The 27,893-nt window shown below is 30.5% G+C and overlaps 1 protein-coding gene across 1 annotated transcript in view; it reads right to left on the bottom strand.

Annotated features, from left to right (window-relative positions):
- LOC135128655 (uncharacterized) overlaps positions 1-27,893 on the bottom strand; it is a 53,823-nt gene that overhangs the window by 15,012 nt on the left and 10,918 nt on the right. Inside the window, exon 3 of the mRNA XM_064055628.1 lies at positions 19,549-19,950. Within this exon, the coding sequence (XP_063911698.1) occupies positions 19,549-19,950 (402 nt within the window). The remainder of the gene's footprint in view (positions 1-19,548; positions 19,951-27,893) is intronic.

Consider the following 27,893-nt stretch of genomic DNA (forward strand, 5'->3'; position numbering starts at 1 on the left):
TACCATCTTTAGTTTTTGAAGTAATTTAAAAAAATATCGACAATCCCTTGGGTTTTTTTTTGAAGTATGCAATTTGAAGGAATCTCGGGAGCCTCTTGTATCTGGTTTTTGAAGTACCGAGTTTGAGAGAACTCCCTTTTCGTTTTGGAAGAAGTTTTGAAAGAATTGTGGAGACCCCCTGTGGTTCTTGTTTTTGAAGTAATTTGAAAAAATCTCGAGGGCCTACTTTTTGAAGTAACTAGTTTGGGAGCAAATCAAAGACCTCTTGCGTCTAGTTTTTGAAGTAGTTTGAAAGAATCTCGGGAACCCCACTTGTTTTGTTTTTGAAGAAATTTTGAAAAAATCTCGAGAACCACTTCCCTTTTTGTTTTTGAAGTAATTTGAAAGAATTTCGGGGATTCTTTTTTTGTTTTTGAAGTAGTTCGAAAGAATCTCGGGGACTTCTTGTGCCTAAAAAAATCTCCTGGAACTCTTTCGTTTTTGAAGTAGCCTCAAAGATTGTTGGGGACCTTTTGGGGTACCATCTCTTGTTTTTGAAGTAATTTGAAAGAATTTCGGGGATTCTTTTTTTGTTTTTGAAGTAGTTCGAAAGAATCTCGGGGACTTCTTGTGCCTAAAAAAATCTCCTGGAACTCTTTCGTTTTTGAAGTAGCTTCAAAGATTGTTGGGGACCTTTTGGGGTACCATCTCTTGTTTTTGAAGTAATTTAAAAAAATCTTTGGGTGCCTCTTGTATCTGGTTTTTGAAGTACCTAATTTGAGAGAACTTCAAGGACCCTTTTTTTGGAAGACGTTTTTAAAGAATCTCGGAGACCTCTTGTCGCTCTTGTTTTTGAAGTAATCAGTTTGGCAGAAAATCAGGGACTCTTTGTGTCTGGTTTTTGAAGTAGTATAAAAGAATCTCGGGGACCTCTTTTGTCTAGTTTTTGAAGTAGTTTTAAAAATCTCGGATACTCCTTTTGTTTTTCATCTATGAATCTCGGAAACCACTTGTGTCTGGTTTTTGAAGTTATTTGAAAGAATCTCAGAGACTCCTGTGTTTTTTTTTTTGAAGTATACAATTTGAAAGAATCTCGGGGGCCTCTTGTGTCTGATTTTTGAAGTACCTAGTTTAAAAGGGTCTTAGGGGTGCCATCTTTTGTTTTTGAAGTAATTTAAAAAAATCTCCAGGATCCCTTGGGTTTTTTCCTGAAGTATGTAATTTGAGAGAACTTCCAGGACCCTTTTTGTTTTGGAAGAAGTTTTGAAAAAATCTCGAAGACCCGCTGCGGCTTTTGTTTTTGAAGTAGCCTGAAAGATTATTGTGGACCTTTTGAGGTACCATCTCTTGTTTTTGAAGTAATTTAAAAAAAATCTCCAGGATCCCTTGGGTTTTTCTCGAAGTATCTAATTCGAAAAAATCTTGGCGTTTTTGAAGTAGTTTGAAAGAATCTCGGGGACCTCTTTTGCCTAGTTTTTGAAGTAGTTTTAAAAATCTAGGGTACTCCTTTTGTTTTTCATCTATGAATCTCGGAAACCACTTGTCTGGTTTTTGAAGTTATTTGAAAGAATCTCAGATACTCCTGTGTTTTTTTTTTGAAGTATACAATTTGAAAGAATCTCGGGGGCCTCTTGTGTCTGATTTTTGAAGTACCTAGTTTGAAAGGGTCTTAGGGGTGCCATCTCTTGTTTTTGAAGAAATTTAAAAAAATCTCCAGGATCCCTTGGGTTTTTTCCTGAGGTATGTAATTTGAGAGAACTTCCAGGACCCTTTTTGTTTTGGAAGAAGTGTTGAAAAAATCTCGAAGACCCGCTGTGGCTTTTGTTTTTGAAGTAACTAGTTTGGGAGAAACTCAGGGACCCCTTGTGTCTGGTTTTTGAAGTAGTTTGAAAGAATCTCAGAGACCTCCTGCAGCTCTTTTTTTGAAGTGATTTGAAAGAATCTCGAAAACCACTTCCGTCTTTGTTTTTGAAGTAGTTTGAAAGAATTTCAAGAAACCCTTTTCTTTTGGGTTTCAAGTAGTCTCAAAGAATCTCAGGGGCCTCTTGTGTCTAGTTTTTGAAGTTATTTGAAAGAATCTCGGAAATCATTGTTGTTTTGTTTTTGCAGTAATTCGAAAGAATCTCGGAGACCTCCTAGGTTTTTTTTTGAAGAATACAATTTGAAAGAATCTTCTTGTATCTGATTTTTGAAGTACCTAACGTGAAGAAATCTTAGCGACCCCCTTTTGTTTTGTTTTTGACAAGAGTTTGAAAGAATCTTGGGTTAACATCTCTTGTTTTTGAAGTAATTTAAAAAAATCTCCAGGATCTTAAGTGTTTTCTTGAAGTATGTAATTTGAAAGAGTCTCGGAGTTCTTTTGTTTTTGAAGAAGTTTTGAAAGAATCTCGAGGATCTCTTGTATCTGATTTTTGAAGTAACTACTTTGGGAGAAAATCAGGCAACCCTTGTGTCTGGTTTTTGAAGTAGTTTGAAAGAATCTTAGAGACCCCCTGTGCCTCATTCCTTGTTTTTTCTTGAAGTACGAGGTTTGAAACAATCTCAGGGACCTCTTGTGTCTAGTTTTTGAAGTGGTTCGGAAGAATCTCGCGGACCTCTTGTGCCTACTTTTTGAGGTGGATTTAAGTATCTCGGGTACTCCTTTTGTTTTTGAACTATGAATAACGGGGACCTCTTGTATTTTGTTTTCGAAGTAGTTTGAAAGAATCTCGTGGACCTCTTGTGCCTGTTTTTTTTTTTTTTTGAAGTAGTTTTAAGGATCTCGGGTAATCCTTTTGTTTTTGAAGTATGAATCTCGGGGAAAACTTGTGTTTTGTATTTGAAGTAGTTCGAAAGAATCTCTGGGACACCTTGTGTTTTGTTTTTAAAGTGGTTTGAAAGAATCTCGGGGTTACCTCTTGTGCTTGGTTTTTGAAGTAGTTAAACACCTTTTGCTTTGTCGTTGAAGTTTGAAATAATCTCGGGAACCTCTTGTGTCTTTTTTTAAGTAGTTTTAAGGATCTCGGGGAGAAACCTTTGTTATATTTTTGAAGTAATTTGAAAGAATTTCGGAGATTCTTTGCCTGGTTTTTGAAAAAAATCTCGGACACCAGAGTCTAGAGGGTCCCATCTGCCCCTGATTCCTGGAAGTGTTGGCCCTCAGATTCGATACATAAATTGACTGAGCGTTTCATCTACTTGAGTAAGAACTTCCGGCCAAACAATTTTACACTCTTGTATGTTTCTCACAAATAATCCAAAGGTGATCGAGGTGGGTAAAAAATGAGCCCAAATTGTCGTCATTTTTTATGTTGTCAATTTATCTATCCACTCATTAATTTAACAATAGTCACTATTAACAGTCCAATCACTTTTAAGATACCCCCACAGGTTCACAATATCAACAAGATAGTGCCACAGCACATACAGCTAGAATGGTGTTATTTCATTGATCTGAATCTTGTAAAAACAGTCACAAAAATGGACCGCACAGAATCGACTTTTCCAACTTCAAACTAAGAATAAAATTATTATTAGATCGAAATCAAAATCCAAACAAAGTTTGAGGTCTAACATGAAACTTCCCCCCAAAATTTGGACCAACATAGGTATCAAACAGGTTGCATGTCGATGTTATCCGTTAAAACATGCCATTAAACTCTGCTTTTATCGGAAATCAATATCTCGATATGCCACACTCAATGCATTTTATAAAAGTTACAAAACTGGTAAATTTGAAAACAAAAACACCATGTCACAACCTTTACATAACAACCAGACGAAAAAAGTCAACATGATTTAACGTCTTTTTGGATTTATTATACCTAGCTTTCATCAAAATCACACCTACTAAGCAACAACCTTGATTACTAATTCAGCAATAATTTTGTAGGTGACATGCCAAACGGGAAACCCAAAACGTCACAATTTAAACAATCCAAATCCTATTAATTTTTCGCCCGAAATAATTTCGCAAACTCAGTTCTTCACAATCAGTAAAAATTTCAAGAAAACGATATGACATTATCAATTTTCTTCGTAATTACAGTTCAAAAATCACTGAATCTACATCTAGCACTCAAACCGACAATGCTTTTTTTTTGTGTTCAATTCGAGTGCTAACAAACCTTTTTCGAATGATAATAAATACAATCCATTTATATTATCAGCACCGTTTGTCAAACGAGTGTCAAAAATCTCGACTGCAATACAAAAATAATTAACGCTGCTTCCGCTTATGCAACCTAGCAAAATTTTTGGACGCCTATTTTTTCTCATAATTGCTTTGTTGTTTTCATAAGCTTTCTATTACGTAAGCTTCGCGCGATTCATGATTTTTGAGCTGTAAAAAACGGTAATTGCGCAATAAACTCGAGTTTAGTCAAATTGAAAACCCCAGATGTGCTGTCTTTTTTTCAGAAATGCAATAAAGATCATCTCGTAATAATGAAAGACCGAAACTATGTCCTAAATATGCATAAAAACATACGTACATTACGAAAAAAGCTGTTTACTCTGCGGCTACAGTGTTTAAACAATAAATATTTGTGGTAATTAGTCGAGAACAGCCTCGGTAATTGTTGTAAGAATTTGAATTTTCGACGTAGGCGGATTGTAAAAAATTTAGTAATACAATCTTTCCAGTTTTAGTTTATGAAACGCCTTAACGCATCATCACTTTATTTTTACATAGCAATGCATCATCGCGTCAGGACGATGTTCGTTAATTAGGATTTTAAAAAATACGTTTTCGATTCGTTCGGCTCGTTTGTCTTTTCGGATTCAGTGGCTTTATTGATTGCCGTGACTTTAGAAATCCGCGGATAATATTCGCAGATGTGGCAACAACGACCAGTGACAAAAAGCAATTAACCATATTTCCAACTTTAATATCTACAACATGGCATTCGTTTTTTATTTCAATATTCGCCATCTGTTGCATCACTTTTTAATAAAGTGTTACCGGAAAAAAAGCGTTGCAGTAATTTCGCGCGCGCATTCTAGATAACCGTGTTTTTTTTTAAACATTCATAAATAAATACCGCAAAAATAAAAACAAACTCGGGGTTATTATCAACTGGGAGGCGACGTTTCTGGTTACTTGGGTGTTGTTGTTGCGAGTAGTAACGAAATTCTTTCACTGTTTTTTCGGAAACGGCAACGCGATGACGCACTCGAATTTTTTGGCGAAATCTGGACAATGAACTTACGGAACATGTCCAAATAAACAGATAGAACTAGTTTCTCCTTCTGGGTTCAACAGTTTGGGTAATAAAGATCCGCCTGCTACAACTGTTCTACGTAACTAATTATTTTCTAATTAAATTTAATTAGATTTATTAGTCGTAATATTTTCGTCGGTTTAAACAAATATTTGACACCGTACAAAGCGCACCATTTTATGCAGTGAATATTGATTATAACAACACTGTTTTCCCAAATTTTCGAGAAAATGGAGTAACTCGTTCATGATTTAATCAATACAATAAACTGCCTCACTGATTAATTTTTTTGACCCACTTTGTACAAGTAATTCTAAAATTATGAGTGCACTGATAAACCACAACTAGAGTCATAATATTCTGCATATTTAAGAGAAGATTTATTGCGCAAAGTTCTGAAATGACGTCATCAATTTTTTGAGAGGGGAGAAACGAATAAATTTTATTCAATTATTTACCACGGCTACCATAAACAAATTTTGAGAGACATATTTTTGTAAAATTTGATTCTTCAAACACAAATTTATGTAAAGATCATATTTTACATTTGAAAAATTTAAGTCTGTTGACAGTTCAATACTAAAATTTGTTAGATTTAATATTAAATAAAATCAGATTTAACGTCCAAGCTTCTTGTATATCTTCTAGTAAAATAAAATAAAAAAACTAAAAAATCTAAAACTGAAAGATCGAGAAATCAAAACAACAAAAACTGAAAAATCTGTAATAATAAGACTGTTTAAAAAAAAATGAACCGAAATATCGAAAAATTTAAAATTTAAAAAATCGAAATATTGACAAAGTGAAACACCGAAACGAAAAACTGAAGAGTCAAAAACCGAAAATGAGAAAAATTGAAAAATCAAAAACTTCAAAAATCGAAAAACTGAAGAAATGCAAAAACTGAAAAATAGAGGCATCGAGTAATGCAAAAATCTAGAAATGGCAAAATCAAAAAATCGTCTAATTGAAAAGTTGAAAAACCGAAAAAAATGGAAAAATCGAAAGAAATCGAAAAATTTTAAAAATAAAAAATCGAAAATCGAAACAAAAATTGATAATTTGCAGGACTGAAATGTCGAAAAAATCGTCTTCAAGTAGAAAAACCGAAAAATCGATTGATAGACAAATAGAATAGATAATTGAAAATTTAGAAATGCCAAAAATTGAAAAGTAAAAAAAATCGAATTAGAAAATCGAAAAATCGAAAATTAAAAAAATTGAAACATGGAACACTCTGAAAAATTGAAAATAGAAAATCGAAAAATTGAAAAATCACGAAATCTAAAATTTAAAAAATAGAAAAATGAAATATCAAAAAATTGAAAAGTTGAGGGATCGAAATACCAAAAAATCAAAATTGAAAAAATGAAGTAGGTAAAAAACCGAAAATTGAAAAATCGAAAAGTTGAAACAAAAATTGATACACTGCAGCACCGAAATGTCGAAAAAATTGTCTTCAAGTAGAAAAACCAAAAAATCGAAAAATTGCAAAACTCAAAAATAGAAAAATCAGGAACTCTTAAAATCGGAAAATCGAGAAATCGAAAAATCAAAAATTAAAAAACTGTGTATGGAAACCCTGAAAAACCGAAAAATTGAAAAATCTGAAAGTCGAAAATGCGAGAAGTCGATAAGTTAAATAATCGAATAATCAAGAAATCCAAAATTTGAAAATTTAAAAACGCCAAAAATTGAAAAATAGAAAATAGAAAAACTGAAGAAATGAGGTAGTAAAAAACCGAAAAATCAGAAAATCCAAAAATTGAAATATCTAAAAGTCGAAAACTCGAAGAATCGAAAAGCCGAAAAATCGTCAAGTCGAAAACCCGAAAAATGAAGAAATTGAGGAACTGAAAAACCGAAAAATCAAAAATCTAAAAATTTTAAATTTAAGACATCGAAAAATTTAAATATGTATTGAAAAATTGAAAAATGGATATATCGACACATCAAAAAATCGAAAGATTTAAAAAGTAAAAAATCGAAAAGTCAAAACGGAAAATTGATAAATTGCAGGAACGCAATGTCGAAAAATGGTCAAGTAGAAAAACCGAAAAATTGAAAAATGGAAGATTACAAAATCGAGAAATCAAAAACCGAAAATAATAAACAAAGAAAAATGGAAAACCATGAAAACTCTAGAAATTGAAAAACTGAAAACTCGAAAAATCTGAAAGTCGAAAAGTCGAGAATTGGGTAAATCTAAAATTTAAAAATCGAGGAATCGAAACATGAAGAAATCGAAAAATTGAAACGTAGAAAAATCGAAAATTAAAAAAATTAAAATATGGAAAACGCTAAAAATTGAATAATCGAAAAATCTGAAAATCGAAAATTCGAGAACTCGATACGTTGAAAAATCGAATAATTAAGAAATCGAAAATTTGAAAATTTAGAAACCCCAAAAATTGAAAAAAAAAATAGAAAAACGAAAAATTGAAAAATCGAAAAATTTAAAATTTAAAAAAACCAATAATGAAATATCAAAAAATTGAAAAGCCGAGGAATCGAAATACCAAAAAACCTGAAAATTGAAGAAACAAAGTAAAAAACCCAAAAATCGAAAATTAAAAAAAAATTGAGAAATCCAAAACCTGAAAAATCGAAAAAATTGTAAAAACAGAAATACCGAAAAATCGAGAAATCGATAAGTTGAAAAATGGAGAAATCGGAAAATCAAAAAATTGAAATACATATCTAAAAGTCGAAAAATTGGGAATTCGAAAATTTAAAACTGCGAAAAATTTTTTAATCGAGAAATCAAAAATATAAAATTTGAACCGAAAAATTAAAAATCGAAAAATCGAAAAACCGAAAAATGGAAAAATTCAAGAACCGAAAACCCAAAAATCAAAAATCTAAAAGTGGGAAAATCGAAAAATTTTAAATTTAAAACACCGAAGAATTAAAATATTGAAAGATTGAAAAATGGATAGATCGAAGATCAAAAAATCGAAAATTTTAAAAAGTGAAAAATTGGAAAGTTGAAACCGAAAATTCGGCTTAAATTCGGGAAATTGGAAAATGAAAAAATCGATTAATCGACAAATAGAACAGATAATTGAAAATTTAGAAATGCCAAAAATTGAAAAGTACAAAAATCGAGAAATCGAAAATAAAAAAATTGAAATATGGAAAACCCTGAAAAATCTAGAAATTAAAAAACTGAAAAATTCAAAAATCCTAAAAGTCGAAAAATCTAAAAAGTAGAAAAATCGAGAAATCGATAAATTCAAAACTCGAGAAATCTAAAATTTAAAAAACCGAAAAATGAAATATCAAAAAATTGAAAAATCCAGAAATCGAAACATGAAGAAATTGAAAAATCGAAGAAATGAAGAAGCAAAAACCGAAAAATCGAAACGAAATTTCGACAAATTGAAAAATTGAAATTTTGAAAAACCCCAAAATTGAAATATAGAAAAACTCATGAATCGAAAAGTCGAAAATTTAAAAAAAATAAAAATCCAAAATCTGAAAAACCGAAAGATCGCGAAGTCGGTAAGTCGAAAAATGGAGAGACCGGAAAATCAAAATATCGAAATATCTAAAAGTCGAAAAACCGAAAAATGAAAAAACCAAAAATTTAAAAATCAAAAACCTGAAAAATCGAAAAATCTAAAAGTCGAAAAATCCGGAAATCAAAGTTTTAAAACCGAAAAATTGATTAGTCCAGAAACTGAAAAATTTTAAATTTAAAAAACCGAAAAATTAAAAAAGTAAAAATCGAAAAGTCGAAACGAAAAATTGATCAACTGGAGAATCGAAATGTCGAAAATCGTCAAGTAAAAAAACCAAAAAATCGAAATATTGCAAAAACTGAAAAGTAGAGGAATCGAGAAGTTTTAAAATCGAGAAATAGGACAATTTTAAAATCGAAAAATCCAAAAATCGATTAATCGACAACTAGAGACCACTGAAAATTTAGAAGTGCCAAAAACTGAAAATTCGAAGAATCGAGAAACCCAAAAATCGCCAAGTTGAAAAATCGAAAAAAAAAAAAAAAAATTAAAAATTGAAAAAACAAAAATTGAAGAAATACAATACCGAAAAATCCAAATGAAGTGTCGAAAAATTGAAGAATCGAGATATTGAAAAATCCCAAAACTGAAATATTTATTGAAAAATTCATGAACCAAAAAACTGAAAAATTGTCAAGTCGAAAATTTAGAAATGTCAAAAATTGAAAAGTACAAAAATCGAAAAATTACAAAGTCGAGAAATCAAAAATAAAAAAAATTGAAAAACCGAAAAATCGAAAAATTGCAAAAACTGAAAAATATAGAAATCGAGAAATGGGAAAATCAAATAAATTATTTGAAATAATCAAAAAATCCAAAAATCGATTAATCGACAAATGAATAGACTATTTGAAATTTAGAAATGACAAAAATTGAAAATTCGGAGAATTCAAAAATCGAGAAACCGAAAAATTGCCAAGTGAAAAATCGAAAATTAAAAAAAAAATGAAAAATCAAAAACTGATGAAGTAAAAAACCGAAAAATCGAAATGAAGTGTCGAAAAATTGAAAAATCGAAAAACTGAAAAATCTTCAATTCGAAAAACCGGAAATTAAAAAAAATTGAGAAATCAAAAAACTGAAAAACTGAAAAACCTAAAAATCGAGAAATTGGATTATAAAGAACTCGAAAAATCTAAAAGGCGAAAAATCGGGAAATTGATAATTCGAAGCATCAACTAGAGACCACTGAAAATTTAGAAGTGCCAAAAACTGAAAATTCGAAGAATCGAGAAACCCAAAAATCGCCAAGTTGAAAAATCGAAAAAAAATTAAAAATTGAAAAAACAAAAATTGAAGAAATACAAAACCGAAAAATCCAAATGAAGTGTCGAAAAATTGAAGAATCGAGATATAGAAAAATCCCAAAACTGAAATATTTATTGAAAAATTGATGAAACGAAAAACTGAAAAATTGTCAAGTTGAACATTTAGAAATGCCAAAAACTGAAAAGTACAAAAATCGAAAAATCGAAAATCGAAAAATTGAAAAACCGAAAACTCGAAAAATTGCAAAAACTGAAAAATATGGAAATCGAGAAATGGGAAAATCAAATAAATTATTTGAAATAATCAAAAAATCCAAAAATCGATTAATCGATAAATGAATAGACTATTTGAAATTTAGAAATGACAAAAATTGAAGATTCGGAGAATTGAAAAATCGAGAAACCGAAAAATTGCCAAGTGAAAAATCGAAAATTAAAAAAAAATGAAAAATCAAAAACTGATGAAGTAAAAAACCGAAAAATCGAAATGAAGTGTCGAAAAATTGAAAAATCGAAAAACTGAAAAATCTTCAAATCGAAAAATCGAAAAACCAGAAATTAAAAAAAATTGAGAAATCAAAAAATTTAAAAACTGAAAAACCTAAAAATCGAGAAATTGGATTATAAAGAACTCGAAAAATCTAAAAGGCGAAAAATCGGGAAATTGATAATTCGAAGCATTAAAAAAATTAAAAAATATGAAAAACTGATAGATGGAAAAAACAAAAATTTACAAAACTCAAAAATCTAAAAACCTGAAAAATCGAGAAATCGACACAGAAAAAATAATTGAAAAATTAGAAATGCCAAAAATCGAAGAATTTGAAAAATCAAAAAAACAAAAAATGAACAAATTGAAATTTGAAAAACCTAGAAAATCTAAAAATTGAAAAACTGAATAGTCGAAAAACCCAAAAGTCGAAAAATCGAGAAATCGAAAATATGAAAAGTTAAAAGCGGCAAAAATTGAAAAACAAAAAAATCGAAGAATTGATAAATCGAAAAATTGAAACATAGAGAAGTCGAAAAATCGAAAACCGAAACTTTTGGAAATTGAAAAATCGAAAAATTGTACAATTGAAAAACCGATAAATCGAGAAGAAGAAAAACGGAGAAATCGACAAATAGAAAATTTAGAAACTTCAAAAACTGAAAAATCGTAAAACTGAGATTTCCTAAAATTGAGAAACTGCAAAACTCAATGTAAATTTTTTTTCCAAAAATTTGGTGTTTAGGGTAAAAACTCAAGCGGATTCATAAATTACAAATGAAAAATAAAATTTAAGCAACATTTATTACGCAAAAATGCACAATGACGTCATCATTTGGGGAGGGGGCATTTACCATGCTACCGATAACTCTAAAACGTTTGCACGATTAGCTTTGACGCTCAGGAAGTAAGAAAAAAAACCCGAAAGCGAAATTTTCCACACCAGTACGTAAAGCAACACGTGTAAGGCGCGGCATTTTTCATTAATTAGCGCAAAAATAATGCTGAACATGCGGGTGTCGACGTTGACCGCTTCTGCCCTCCAGTGAATCGATTTCGCATCTAACGGAAATAATAACCATATTTTTAAGATAAATATTTATAAAAGCCGGCGTTTGTTGGCCACGGTGGCAACAACGAAACAAAACAAAAAGCGAATTAGCTTTATCGAAACAAAACGAAATTGTGGTAAGCAGAAACGATCCGAAAAAAAATACATTATGTGCGATAAAACTAATCTACAATGCTTCAGTCGCGCGACGTGACGTCATCTAAACGCAAAAAATACGATTTTTCAACAAAAACAAGTGCTGACTAACGCCTCAAATTAATATGAGCTTGTGAAATCGCGCCGCGACCTTGGAGCCGAGCGCTCGCTTTTTCGAAATTTTTAAACCAAACACGACGATGAGTCCGAACCACCACGAAATCCCGTTATCAATATTTATTTTCTTGTTTGTCTCATGCGACACGATTTTCTCGTAAGACGAAAGATAAACAAAAGAATCGTCGGTAACTGTAACGGCCATGAAACCCAAAACGAATTGTGCTAGGTTACACCTCAGCACGCCCAAATTTGGCTTAATTGGCTTAATTTTTGAATAAAAATGTGCGGCGGCCGCGTTCCCGGAATGTTTTTATCGCGGAATATTACAATTTTAGTTCCGAGAATTTTGTTTCACCCAAATGATATTTTTATCTCTTGCAAGTTCAAAAAGTGTTTAATTTAATCGCCACGGAAAATAAATACCCGACCGGTTGTAAAATCGAAAACGACCAAAACGCCCGAAAACGCGAGATTGTTTTTTCCAGATGTAACCGTTTTATTGTTATTAAAATTGCTCTGACCTTTAACACGTACAATTTCTATTCAAAATTGCCACGTTAACGACGAAGACGTCCGACGGGAATTTGGGTTTATCGTCGCTCGTTGTTAAAATCGTCAAAAATTAGAAAAGTACGCGATCGAACGAAACGACTCCGAGTGAGTCATTTTGTGCAAAGTCATAAAATCCGTTTTTCCCAAAATATTCGCGGAAAGAAATTGAATGAACGCAATTGTGGGCCACGTGATCGCTTCAAGGGCGAATTAATTTATTCGCTGTTGCCATAGTACACGCCTAAAAAACTCTGTTTAAAATTCTGTTATCAAAAATGGATACTGAAATTTGAGCTAATTCATCATTCATTTGCGGCTTAATGGCCAATTTCGTCGATTATTATCCGATTTCGGCACCTCCGTGCGTGTGCGACTCGGAAAATTTATTTTCCATTGCTGATTTATATTTTTATTGGAATTTAAATCCGGTCAAAGTTGTACAGTTATCGCGAGTCCTTGAAATTTTCAACGATTTCGAGTTCTCGTTGCGCGAACAAAATACGCCGGCTAATAAATAATAATAAGCGCTTTTTATTTATGCAAAATCGCCCGAATCTGTTATTCCGTTGGCGGCGTTTAAGGTAATTCACCCTGTGTATACACACTTAGAAAGCTGACAGATAATACAACAGCCGATAAGGCCCTTATCAGCGCGAAGAAAACACGTGTCGGTGGTTTCCGCTCCACATTATTTGTGTTTTTCTTTTTTCTGAATTTTGTTTGCTGTTGTTCGAGTTGGAACTCACTGGATTATTGTCAACCGCAAGCGGACAAAAACATTTAAAAAAACGATAATTAGCGACAACGTATGCACCACGACAAATAAAATTATCCTAATTGGTCTTCGCGAAAACCTTAACAGCAGGTTGCACTGCCATTAAATTTGATTAAAAATGTACACAAAAAATGGCCTCGCGGAAACGACAACGCTGATAATAAAATCCGCCACTTCGAGTCCATTTTTAAAGAAAACACCGTGTATGTGTGCAAATTAAACTAAAACCAATTAATTAGTTTTTCATGGACTTTTAGCAATGAATAAAACATGAACACTAAAAAAAATTTAAGTTATTTGTTAGGCTATTACTTAAATGAAGTATTTTCGCTTTTCGAGGCTCGAGCCACACCTATCGAAAAACTTTTTTTATCTACTTTTTATTTCTAATTATGAATTATTTCGGTTTTTATAATCCAGTCTAATTTTTTCGGTTAGGCAATCTCCCCTCATAGTTCAAGGCTTCGCGAAAAGATTGCTAACACATTTTTTGGCGTTCTATCTACTGCTAATAAAGTGCCTAATGTTATCTTTATTACTTAACGTTTCAATTGCGAAGAGTTAAATTTATATCACCTGATCCGATCGAAAAGTGCATGCGACGTCTAGCAAGTAAATTTGGAGTGAAAATGTATGTCACTGCGAATCGCGAACAAAAATACACGAAAAAAATTTTCATCAGTTTGATAAACACAAAAAGTTCGTCGATACTGTAAACGAAGCAGCATTTCTTTATCTCAAGGTAGCAATCGAAATTTCGTAATTACAGCGTTATTCATCTTTCTATATTTAGAATCAACTTTAGAAATTCAAAATATATTAAAATTAAAAGTTGCCGCCGACTTTAAAATGTACTGGTACTAATGTGCCGCCTCTCGGCAAACATCCATGTACTACGAGTGAAAAGTATAAGTATATTTCATACGTTTCTCTTGCATTTAACCAATTTTCTTTCATTATGATTTTTATGACAGCCAGCGATAAAAAAAAACACTTATTTATTGAACTCGTTTCGAATTTCGTAAGTTGTTTGATATTTCCTGCATTCACAAACAACAAATGCACAGATTTTAGTGCATAATAACCGACATTTATGGATTTTCTACCTAATTTATTTTTTCGTTTGTTTCATGGCTACTAGGAATGTCAAATTTATTCTATAATTTGGCCACCCGTTGTTGGAATTAGCGTAACGACGTTTTATCAATTAACATAATTAACGGCTGTTTTAAACTTTTTCAAAAAGAAAAAATTAGGGTCCCCTGAGATTCTTTAAAACTTTTTCAAAATCAAAATACATACTAGGAACTCCCGAATTTTTTTAAAACTTTTTAAAAATCAAAAGCCCAGGAAGCCTTGAGATTATTTCAAACTTGAAAAAGGACCAACGATCCTGATGCTGTTTCATTTTTTTTTTACCGAAGACCCGAAACCCCTGACATTTTTTTAACATTTTTCAAGATCAAAATTGTACTGATTCTTGGGATATTTTCAAAACCAAAAAATCAGGAAGCCTGAGATTGTTTCAAACTTTTTCAAAATCAAAATACTAGAAGCCCGTGAGATTTTTTTTGCGAACAGAACACCCGGGGTCCTTGAGATTTTTTTCAAACACTGTCAAAATAAAAAAATCAGGGAGCCCTGAGAAAGTTTCAAACTTTTTTAAAATCGAAACACTGGAGCCTCTGAGACTCTTTAAAACTTTTTCAACATCAAAACTGAGATTTTTCAAACATTTTCAAAAACAAAAATTCAGGGGGGCCTGAGATTGTTTCATTTTTTTTTTAACAAATCTTTGGGGACCTCTGGGATTACTGAAAAACTTTTTCAAAATCGAAACACTAGGAGCCTCTGAGACTCTTTAACGCTTTCTCAAGATCAAAACACTAATGGCTTCGAGATTTTTTTCAAATATTTTCAAAAACAAAAAATCAAAGCCCCCTGAGATTGTTTAATTTTTTTTTTTAATAAACCATTAGGGCCCCCTGAGATTCTTTAAACACTTTTTCAAAATCAAAACTGTAGAAGCCCCTGAGATTCTTAAAAACTTTTTCAAAATCAAACCGGAAGTTTTTGAGATTATTTCAAATTCAAACTTTTTCAAGATCAAAACAAATCTTTTTCAAACATTTTCAAAAACAAAAAATCAGGGGGGGCTGAGATTGTTTCAATTTTTTTTAACAAATCATTGGGGATATTTAAAACTTTCTCAAGATCAAAGCAATAGGGGCTACCGAGATTTTTTTCAAACATTTTCAAAAACAAAAAATCAGGGGGGCTGAGATTGTTTCAATTTTGTTTTTTTTTTAAACAAATCATTGGGGACCCCTGGGATTATTTAAAATTTTTTCAAAATCGGAGCACTAGGGGCCTCTGAGAATCTTTAAAATTTTCTCAAGATCAAAACAATGGTGGCTCCCGAGATTTTTTTCAAACATTTTCAAAAATAAAATATCAGAGCCTCCTGAGATTGTTTCAATTATTTTTTTTAATAAACCATTAGGGGCCCCTGAGATTCTTAAAAACTTTTTCAAAATCAAACCAGAAGTTTTTGAGATTATTTCAAACTCAAACTTTTTCAATATCAAAACAGATTCTTTTCAAAAATTTTCAAAAACAAAAAATCAGAGGGGCTGACATTGTTTCAATTTTTTTTTTTTAACAAATCATTGGGGACCCCTGGGATTATTTAAAACTTTTTCAAAATCGAAACACTAGGAGCCTCTGAGAACCTTTAAAACTTTCTCAAGATCAAAACAATGGTGGCTCCCGAGATTTTTTTTCAAACATTTTTCAAAAATAAAATATCCGAGCCCCCTGAGATTGGTTCAATTTTTTTTTTTTATAAACCATTAGGGGCCCCTGAGACTCTTTTAACACTTTTTTTCAAAATCAAAACTGTAGAAGCCCCTGAGATTCTTAAAAACCCTTTCAAAATCAAACCAGAAGTTTTTGAGATTATTTCAAATTCAAACTTTTTTAAGATCAAAACAGAAATTTTTTTCAAACATTTTCAAAAACAAAAACCAGGGGGGCTGAGATTGTTTCGATTTTTTTTAAACAAATCATTAGGGATATTTAAAACTTTTTCAAAATCGAAACACTAGGAGCTTCTGAGACTCTTTAAAACTTTCTCAAGATCAAAACAATAGGGTTACCGAGATTTTTTCAAACTTTTTCAAAAATAAAATATCCAAACCCCCTGAGATTGTTTCAAACATTTTCAAAAACAAAAAATCAAGGGGTCCTGAGATTGTTTCAAATTTTTTAAAAACAATCATTGGGGGCCCTTGAATCGCTTTATTATTATTTTTTTTTTTTAACAGAATGTCCGGAGTCCCTGAGATTTTTTCAAACACTCAAAACCAAAAAATCAAAGGCCCCTGAGAATCTTTTAACACTTTTTCAAAATCAAAACTGTAAAAGCCCCTGAGATTCTTAATAATTTTTCAAAATCAGAACACTGGAAGCCCCTGAGATTCTTAAAAACTTTTTCAAAATCAAACCAGAAGTTTTTGAGATTATTTCAAACTCAAATTTTTTCAGGATCAAAACAGAACTTTTTTTCAAACATTTTCAAAAACAAAAATTCAGGGGGGCTGAGATTGTTTCAATTTTTTTTTTTAATAAACCATTAGGTCTCCTGAGATTCCTTTAACACTTTTTCAAAATCAAAACTGTAGAAGCCCCTGAGATTCTTAATAATTTTTCAAAATCAGAACACTGGAAGCCCCTGAGATTCTTAAAAACTTTTTCAAAATTAAACCAGAAGTTTTTGAGATTATTTCAAACTCAAATTTTTTCAAGATCAAAATATAATTTTTTTTCAAACATTTTCAAAAACAAAAAATCAGAGGGGCTGATATTGTTTCAATTTTTTTTTAATAAACCATTAGGGGCTCCTGAGATTCTTTTAATACTTCTTCAAAATCAAAACTGTAGAAGCCCCTGAGATTCTTAAAAACTTTTTCAAAATTAAACCAGAAGTTTTTGAGATTATTTCAAACTCAAATTTTTTCAAGATCAAAACATAAATTTTTTTCAAACATTTTCAAAAACAAAAAATCAGAGGGGCTGATATTGTTTCAATTTTTTTTTTAATAAACCATTAGGGGCCCCTGAGATTCCTTTAACACTTTTTCAAAATCAAAACTGTAGAAGCCCCTGAGGTTCTTAATAGTTTTTCAAAATCAGAACACTGGAAGGCCCTGAGATTCTTAAAAACTTTTCAAAATCAAACCAGAAGTTTTTGAGATTATTTCAAACTCAAACTTTTTCAAGATCAAAACAGAAATTTTTTTCAAACATTTTCAAAAACAAAAAATCAGAAGGGGCTGAGATTGTTTCAATTTTTTTTTTAATAAACCATTAGGGGCCCCTGAGATTCTTTTAATACTTCTTCAAAATCAAAACTGTAGAAGCCCCTGAGATTCTTAATAATTTTTCAAAATCAGAACACTGGAAGCCCCTGAGATTCTTAAAAACTTTTTCAAAATCAAACCAGAAGTTTCTGAGATTATTTCAAACTCAAATTTTTTCAAGATTAAAACAAATTTTTTTCAAACATTTTCAAAAACAAAAAATCAGGGGGGCTGAGATTGTTTCAATTTTTTTTTTAAATAAACCATTAGGGGCCTCTAAGATTCCTTTAACACTTTTTCAAAACTAAAACTGTAGAAGCCCCTGAGATTCTTAATAATTTTTCAAAATCAAACCAGAAGTTTTTGAGATTATTTCAAACTCAAATTTTTCCACGATCAAAACAGAGATTTTTTTCAAACTTTTTCAAAACCAAAAAATGAAGGGCCCCTGAGATTCTTTTAAACTTTTTCAAGATTAAAACAGAGATTTTTTCAAACATTTTCAAAAACAAAAAATCAAGGGGCCCTGAGAATGTTTCAAACTGTTTTAAAAACAAATCATTGGGAGCCCCTGAGATTCTTTCAAACATTTTTAAAATCGAAATACTAGGAGCTTCTGAGACTCTTTAAAACTTTTCCAAGATCAAAACAGATTTTTTTTCAAACATTCTCAAAAACAAAAATCTTTTTTAAAAACAAACTAATCAAAATCTAAACACTAGGAGCCCCTGAGACTATTTAAAACTTTTTCAAAAACAAAACACCAAGGGTCCTGAAATTCTTAAAAATTTGTTCAAAATCAATACACCAGAAACCTTTTCAAAACAAATCGCCAAATATTATTTTAATTTTAGAATACTGATTACCTTATTCCTTATTATGCAACATGCAAATTTAGGCAGATAATTAGTCGATGTCATAATATTGCAATTATTTATTAATTTTATTTCAATAATCTGCACTAAAATGAGAAAATGTTTTTTAACCTAACACTATTTTGTTTTTAAATATCATTTTCAATAACAGTCAGTTTTTGGCGTGATTCTTCTCCATTAGTGTGACAATTCCAAGTCGCTTTGGTGCCGAAATCAAAACATTGCGCAACCGAAATCATTAGCGAAGTTAAATTAAAACATAAATTAAATAAAAAAAAAGTAACAAATTTCCTGAATTCCTACAGGCTAGTGCCAAGTCTGTGTTAAATATGTTGAAGACTTAATTAGATCAGTGTAAAAATAATTACCAAGTAATAAAATTGACAATTCGAGGTCATTTTATCCCCGTATAATATAGATGGCGCCACAAAAAAATAATTCATGAATATTACTAAATCATGAAATATTTTGATAAATTTAAAAAATGTGTAACAAACGTTATGCAACAAACACCAACTAGGTAAATCCAAGGACATGGCAGCGGTGTGGTGGGGATAATAACCAGCTCGTGTTAATACCAAATTCCAATAAAAATCGATAATATATGGGTAACAGATAATTTTTTACAATACCACGTATTATGCGACCTACACTTTTTAATTTATTTTTTTAAATAAAAGTGCATGCGGTTTTTATGACTCAAAAAAACTACCAAGAACCAACATTTGATTTAATTAATCACTAAACTGTTGTATCATATTTGTATTCCTATTAATAAACGAACATTGTTAACTTAGCTCTCATTTGCTGACGAAAGTACTCGCAACTGTTCGGTTATACTCGCAGGCACTATAGGCGGAACTCAGCTGAATAAACAATCGACTGCGTCTATTATTTTGACGTGATACGTCAATCACAATAAACTTACGAGCACGTTTGATTGGACTTTAACCAAAGAACATTAGTCGTTCGTCACAAATCTACATACAAATTTGTATTTTAATTTGTATGAGCAACGCAAGTCGCAAAATATGGAACAAATTTTGTGTTTTTAGCATGCGCATGGAGCACATATCGATGAAGTTGGCCATGTAACAATATCGAAACCGAAACATTTAAATTTAAATCTGGAAGAAAGTACATCTCATGATCGATTAAAAAACGGCTACACGTTTCGAGTTTGGTCAAATACTCACCGAAGCCTCTTTTTTAACCCTGAGTAATGGTTCATCTGGTTCCGTCGTGTCTCCTGCCTCGTTCGCCGATGGTTCCTCCTCCCAAATGGAGAGGTCGTGATCACTGGTCGACATCGCATCGTTGGAATACGTTTCGTCGGCATTCCCCGTTACGTTCATGATCTTTGGTGCTGTGAAAGCCTGCTCGTAGTCGTCTATAGGGGGTCTGCCCCTTTTTCTTTTGTTCGAGGGGGCTTCGATTTTTGGATTGTCCATGACTGTTGATACTTGGGGTAATGCTGTTTGTACTCCGTTGATGTTGTTGCTATCGACATTTTGTTGGTCTTCGTCTCGCCAGGAAACTTCGGCCAGGCCTTTGATTTTCAGTTCTTCGGCAGTCTTCAGTAATGTGGCTAGGTGACACTGAAAAAGCCGACGATTTTTAAATATTTTAATTGTGTTAAACTTCGGGTGGCACCACTGCATAACCTCCAATTGACAATGACAGGTGACAGATTTGTCAGGTGTGCAGTAATACCACCTTTACAACCGACTCAGCCAACTATAATTGGTCGAAAATGTTTTCTCTGAATAAAATTTCCTCTAATGAACAAGCTGAAGTTTTCCCAATAAATAAAATCCCGTTTCAAGTTCAAAAGCGTATTTAAAAAGATATTTCTTTTCGTTTCGTAATTATGAAACATTTACAAAAAAATATTCATTGTTCATTTATTATAACAAAAATGACCTTAGGTAATTAATAACTTTTTTGTGCTAAAAAAACTCGGCTTTTGTATTATTTTAACAAAAACTTACGCCATCTACAAATTCAAAACAATGGAACGCTGTTTATTAGCAGTTGTTGCTTTTTGTTGTTGTTTTTTTGTAGACTCGTTAGCTTGTAACATTTAATATTTACGAAACCTTTAGGAAAAAACCCACCGACGTCAGTTTTTTGTTTAAACTAATTTCACATAAAATAAAGAACATTACAAAACGCGAACTTATAAACAATTTCGGAAACAGAAATTTTAGGAAAAAAAAATATTTAGACGTAGTTTGAAATTAAGATGACGTAATTAAATTTTTGGAATAGGTGCATATATATCGTAGTTGTGCAAAATTGATTTTTTTGTTAAACTTAAAAGCACAGGGCGTAAAGATTTACAGGTTTATTTTGCAATATTTGAATATGACGTCATTACATTCTTGACGGGGATGAACCGAAAAATTTAGTTACCGTTTTACTGGCCACAAACGACAGACGGCAATCAGGGACCTATTTTTTCATATTCTAGGAGTATCGCAAAGTAAAATTAAAAAATGCGATAATTTACGAATGGTTTCTGAAACACCCTCTACATTTCTCAAATTTTTACTCCCCGAGCGTAAGCCCAAGATGTATTGTAATGTTTTCTCGACGTTTCATGACCCCTAGAGCACGAAAAAATAGGTCTCCCGTTTCCGTCTGTCTGTCCACATCTGTGTCCATTTTTATTAGCATCTTTTCCGAATTTTATAAAGTAACGTACGCCTTGACTTGTGGTTTATGAATTCCTGTTGAGTTTTTATTTTAGGCGTATAGATTTTGAAAAAAATTGAATAAGACTTTATAATTTAACTTTGAAATTGTAAAATAGAATGCTGTGGATGTTGTAAATGTTTTAAGGCTATCGGAAGCATGGTAAATCGTTAAAAAGTATTTTTTTTAATAATTTTTCGATTTCTCAATTTTCGCATATTTCAATTTTTGGCGGTTTTAAATTTTTTAATTTTCAATTTCTCGATTAAACGAATTTTTGATTTTTCGGTTTGTCGATTTTTTTATATCGATTTTTCGAATTTTCGGTTTTTTGAATTTAGAATTTCTCAATTGCTCGATTTTCAAATGTTCGATTACTCAATCTTCATATTTCAGCTTTGGGATTCCTAAATTTGCCAATTTTTCAATCCCTGATTTTTCAATTTTCTGATTCTCCAATTTTTCGATTTTTCAATTTTTGGCGTTTCTAAATTTTGGACTTTTCAATTTCTCGATTTTTTTATCTCAATTTTTCGAATTTTTCGGCTTACCATTTCTCAATTTTTCGAATTTTCGTCTTTTCGATTTCTCAATTTTTCGCTAATTCAATTTCTCGATATTTCGAATTTTCGATTTCCCAATTTTTTTAATTTGCTATTTCTCTCTCTGAATTTTCCGATTTTTAATTGTTCAATTATTCAATTTTTCATATTTCAGTTTTGAAAATCCTCAATTTGTGGATTTCTCAAATATTTTCGTTTTCTCAATATTTATTTTTCGATATCTCAATGTCCGATTTTTCAATTTTTTCATCTCAATTTCTCGAATTTTCGATTTCTCAATTGCTCAATTTTTCGATATTTCAATTTCTGGATTTTCAATTTTTCCATTATTGAATTATATATTTGATATGTCAAGTTTGGGATTTTTCAATTTTTTGATTCCTCAATTTCTCGATTTTTCGATTTTTTGACTTTCCCATTTCTCAATTTTTCGATATCACGATGTCTCAATTTTTCGATTTCAATTTGGGGATTTTTTATTTTTCGACTTCTCAATTTTCGGATATTTCAATTTTTCGGATTTTCGGTTTTTAGAATTTTCAATTTTTCGAATTTCTCGATTTTCAATTGTTGATTATTTAATTTTTCATATTTCAGCTGTGTGGTTCCGAAATTTGCCAATTTTTCAAATATTTTTCATTTCTCAATCATTTTGTTTTTCGATTTCTCAATTTTCTGATGTTTCAATTTTTTGGTGTTCCTAAATTTTCGATTTTTCAAATTCTCGATTTTTTTTTATTTTCCAATTTCTCAATTTTTCGAATTTTCGACTTTTCGATTGCTCGATCTCTCAATTTCTCCATTTCAGTTTTGGGATTTTCAAATTTTTTCAATTAAATTCCTCAATTTTGAAATTTTGGTTTTCTCGATTTTTTAATTTTCGATTCTCAATTTTTGGACATTTCAATTTCTCGATCAAACTAATTTTTGATTTTTTGAATTTTCGGTTAACCGAATTTTTGGTATCACTTTTCCGAGTTTTCAAACAAATATTTCTGATTTCTCAATCATTTTGTTTTTCGATATGTCAATTTTCCGATATTTCAATTTTTTGGCGTTTCTAAATTTTCGATTTTTCAATTTCTGGATTTTTTTTATCTCAATTTCTCAATTTGTCGCTAATTCAACTCGATTTTTCAATTTCTGGATTTTTTTTACCTCAATTTTTCGAATTTCGGCTTTTCGAATTTTCGACTTCTCAATTGCTCAATTTTTCGATTTTTCAATTTTAGCGGTTTTAAATTTTCTATTTTTCAATTTCTCCATAAACGAATTTTTTATTTTTTCCGATTTTTTTTTAACCAATTTTCCGAATTTTCGGTTTTTGGAATTTTCAATTTCTCAATTTCTCGTTTTTTTCACTCTATAATTTCTCAATTTTTCGAATTTTCGATTTTTGTATCGATGCTCGATTTTCAATTGTTCAATTTTTTAATTTTTCATATTTCAGCTTTGGGATTCCTAAATTTGTGAATTTTTCAATCCCCGATTTTTAAATATTTTCGATATCTCAATTTTCCGATATTTCAATTTTTGGCGTTTCTAAATTTTCGATTTTTTTATCTCAATTTTTTTAATTTTTCGGCTTTTCGTATTTTCGATTTCTCAACTGCTCAACTTTTCGAAATTTCAATTTTTTTCAATTCAATTCCTCAATTTTGAAATTTTGGTTTTCTCGATTTTTCAATTTTCGACTCTCAATTTTTGGATATTCCAATTTTCGGTTAACCGAATTTTTGGTATCAATTTTCCGAATTTTCAAACAAATATTTTTGATTTTTTAATCATTTTGTTTTTCGATATCTCAATTTTCCGATATTTCAATTTTTTGGCGTTTTTAAATTTTCGATTTTTCAATTTCTGGATTTTTTTATCCCAATTTCTCAATTTTTCGCTAATTCAACTCGATATTTTGAAAAATCGACAAATTGAGGAAGGAATCCCAACTCAATTTGTCGATTTTTCAATTTTCCGATTCTCCAATTTCTCGATTTTTCAAATTTTCAATTTTTCAATTTCTGTTTTTTTATCTCAATTTTTCGAAGTTTCGGCTTTTTGACTTCTCAATTGCTCAATTTTTCGATTTTTCAATTTCCAATTTCTCAATTTTTCGATTAATCAATTTTTAGCGGTTTTAAATTTTCTATTTTTCAATTTCTCCAGAAACGAATTTTTGACTTTTTCCGATTTTTTTGTATCAATTTTCTGAATTTTCGGTTTTTGGAATTTTCAATTTCTCAATTTCTCGTTTTTTCGCTTTATAATTTCTCAATTTTCCAAATTTTCGACTTCTGTATCAATGCTCGATTTTCAATTTTTTAATTTTTCATATTTCAGCTTTGGGATTCCTAAATTTGCCAATTTTTCAAATATTTTTGATTTTTCAACCATTTTGTGTTTCGATATCTCAACTGCTCAACTTTTCGATATTTCAATTTTTTGACTTTCCCATTTCTCCATTTTTCGAATTTTCGATTTCTCAATCTACCAATTTTTCAATTTCAGTTTTGGGATTTTACAATTTATTCACTCTTCAATTCCTCAATTTTTGAAATTTCGGTTTTTTAGATTTTTTATTTTTCGACTTCTCAATTTTTGGATATTTCAATTTCTCGATAAAACGAATTTTTGAATTTTCGAATTTTCGGTTACCCGATTTTTTGGTATCAATTTTCCGAATTTTCTACTTCTCAATTTTTCGATCTTCCGATTCTCCAATTTCTCGATTTTACATTTTTCAATTTTTTGACTTTCCCATTTCTCAATTTTTCGAGTTTTCGATTTCTCGATCTCTCAATTTTTCGATTTTTCAATTTTTGGCAGTTTTAAATTTTCTATTTTTCAATTTCTCGATAAACGAATTTTTGATTTTTTGAATTTTCGGTTTCCCGATTTTTTTATATCAATTTTTCGAATTTTCGGTTTTTTGGAATTTTCAAATTCTCAATTTCACATTTTTTTCACTTTACAATTTCTCAATTTTTCGGACTTTCGCTTTCTACGTATCTCTCAATTTTTCGATTTTTAATTGTTCGATTATTTAATTTTTCATATTTCAGCGTTGGGATTCCTAAATTTGCCAATTTTTCAATTTTCTGATTCTCCAATTTCTCGAATTTTCAAATATTTTTGATTTCTCAGCCATTTTGTTTTTTGATATCTCAATTTTCCGATATTTCAATTTTTTGGCGTTTCTAAATTTTCGATTTTTCAATTTCTCCATTTTTAATCTCAATTTTTCGAATTATTCGGCGTTTCGTATTTTCGATTTCTCAACTGCTTTCGATATTTAAATTTTTTGATTTTAGTTTTGCAATTTTCCAATTTTTTCATTCTTCAATTCCTCAATTTTTGAAATTTTGGTTTTTTCGATTTTTAATTTTTCGACTTCTCAATTTTTGGATATTTCAATTTCTCGATAAAACGAATTTTTGAGTTTTCAAATTTGAGTTACCTGATTTTTTGGTATCAATTTAACGAATTTTCGAATTTTCAATTTCTCAATTTTTCGCTAATTAAATTTTTCAATTTTCCGATTCTCTGACTTGTCGATTTTTCAAATATTTTCGATTTCTTAATTTCTGGATTTTTTTATCTCAATTTTTCGAATTTTCGAATTCTGGACTTCTCAATTGCTCAATTTTTCGATTCCTCAATTTCTCGATTTTTCAATTTTTGATTTCTCGATTTTCTGATTTTCCATTTTCTCAATTTTTCGATTTTTAAATTTTAGGCGGTTTTAAATTTTCTATTTTTCAATTTCTCGATAAACGAATTTTTTATTTTTCCAGATTTTTTTGTAGCAATTTTTCGAATTTTCGGTTTTTGGAATTTTCAATTTCTCAATTTCTCGTTTTTTTTCACTTTCCAATTTCTCAATTTTTCGAATTTCAATTGTTCAATTATTTAATTTTTCATATTTCAGCTTTAAGATTCCTAAATTTGCCAATTTTTCAATCCCCGATTTTTCAAATATTTTTGTTTTCTCGATCATTTTGTGTTTCAATATCTCAATTTTCCGATATTTTAATTTTTTGGCGTTTCTAAATTTTCGATTCTTCGATTTTTCGATTTTTTTCGAATTTTCGATTTCTCAACTGCTCAACTTTTCGATATTTCAATTTTTTGACTTTTTCATTCCTCAAATTTTCGACTTTTCGATTTCTCGATTTCTCAATTTTTCGATTATTTCAGTTTTGGGATTTTCGAATTTTTTCATTCAATTTCTCAATTTTGAAATTTTGCGTTTCTACATTTTTTTATTTTTCTACTTCTCAATTTTTGGACATTTTAATTTATCGATAAAACCAATTTTTATTTTTCGAATTTTCGGTTACACAACTTTTGGTATCAATTTTCCGAATTTTCGAATTTTCAATTTCTCAATTTTTTCGCTAATTTTGATATTTTTGGGGTTTCTAAATTATCGATTTTTCAATGTCTTGATTTTTTCTCAATTTTTCGAATTTTCGATTTTTCAATTGCTCAATTTTTCAAATTTTCGATTTCTCAATTTTCCGACACTTCCATTCTTCAATTTTTGGCGTTTCTAAATTTTGGATTTTTCGATTTCTCCATTTATTGATTTTTGATACTTCGACTTCTCTATTTCTCAATTTTTCGATTTCTCGATTCTTCAATTTTTCAGATTCTACTTTTTTGATTTTTTGACGTTTCGAGTTTTCGATCTTTTAGTTTCAGAATTTTCAGTTTTTCGATTTTTAAAATTTTTGAATTTTCAATTTTTCGACTTTGGGGTATTTCGATTTCTAGGTTTTTCGATTTTTCAATGTCTCAATTAATCGATTTCTTGATTTTTCGACTTTTGGGTTTTTCTTCGGTTTTTCGACTTCTAGATGTCTCGATTTCTTACTTTTCAGACTTTTCGATTTCTCAATTTTTCAATTATTTGAATTTTTAAATGTTCGATTTTTCAGTTCTTAAATTTTTTGTTTTTTTTTTTATTTAATTCGATTTCTCGACCTTTTGATGTTCCAATTTCTCGGTTTTTCGATTTTTAAATTTCTTCATTAATCGATTTCTAGATTTCTCGATTTCTTACTTTTTCGGCTTTTCATTTTTTCGATTTTTTAGTTTTGGACTTTTCGATTCGTCAATTTCCTCGATTTTTCGATGTTTCCAATTCTGGATATTTTAGTTTTAGATTTTTTCTGTTTTTGGAGTTTTTTGATTTTTTAGAAAACTGTAAAATTTTCGATTTTTCAGTGTTTCGATTTTTTGACTACTTTCTAGATTTCTCGATTTTTCACTTCCTCGATCTTCGAATTTTTAAATTTAATTCGACTTCTCGATTACTCGACCTTTCGATTTTCCAATTCAATAATATTTTTGCAAAATTCTGACACCGTTTAACTCCTCATTTAAAAAAAAAAACACGTGCACCGACTGATAAATTTTTCACGTCAGACCATTTGTCAAAACGATAAAACAGGCGACACTAAAACCAATTTTTGCCGTTTTGCCTTGAAACTGTGACCTCCTCACAATTATTTTTAATCAATTTTTTCAAACCGATTGAACAGCACACGTGCATTTTTTTCAAACGAATTAAAGAATGGAAAATGTAAAACTTGATAAGAACTAGCGCTTCGTTCCAGCTAAATTATCGTTATCTGCTTTTTAAAAAAATACACACGAAACAATAGTGTGAGAGTTTGCGAAGTTTAGTTTCCAGGGTATTTAAGGTATATTTAGTAAAATTATCTGGTTTTAAAACGCTGCTTGCTTGCTTTTTCGAGTCCGAAAAACTTTCCAAAATCTGGATTAAAAATAAATAAAAATGTAAATAAGATTAGTTATTCGATATCAGATACAGCCCAATCCCCCACGTACGCGGATTAAAGTCCATTAATTTTCCGTCTGTCGAACTCCTCAAAAACATCTCGAGATAAGATTGGGCCGCTTAAATTTTAAACCAGATAAATTGGCGGAATCACATTAAAACGGCATGGACACAATTAAACTTTGTGCCCTGCATTCAAAATTTTTATCGCCGAATCTAGATCTACCAGATCCTCGCCACTCGAGCATCGATTTAAAAAAAAAAAAATAAGGTGAAGGTCGTGGGAAACCGTAAAAAATTGATTTCTACAATATTAAACCTCCTTTCTCGGGAAATGAAAATTTTTCACACGAATAATTTAAATCATCGCTCTCAATTTCCTGCCATGATAGAGAAACTTTTATTACAGTAGTTGCAATTTTTCAGGATTAGTCCTGCGAGTCGTGAAGCTCCGCAACATCCTGTTCGCTCAAGCCGA

This window comes from Zophobas morio, unplaced genomic scaffold, assembly GCF_036711695.1.
Source record: "Zophobas morio isolate AGI-343-1 ecotype UQ-CSIRO unplaced genomic scaffold, CSIRO_AGI_Zmor_V1 ptg000014l, whole genome shotgun sequence".
Lineage (NCBI taxonomy): Eukaryota > Metazoa > Arthropoda > Insecta > Coleoptera > Tenebrionidae > Zophobas > Zophobas morio.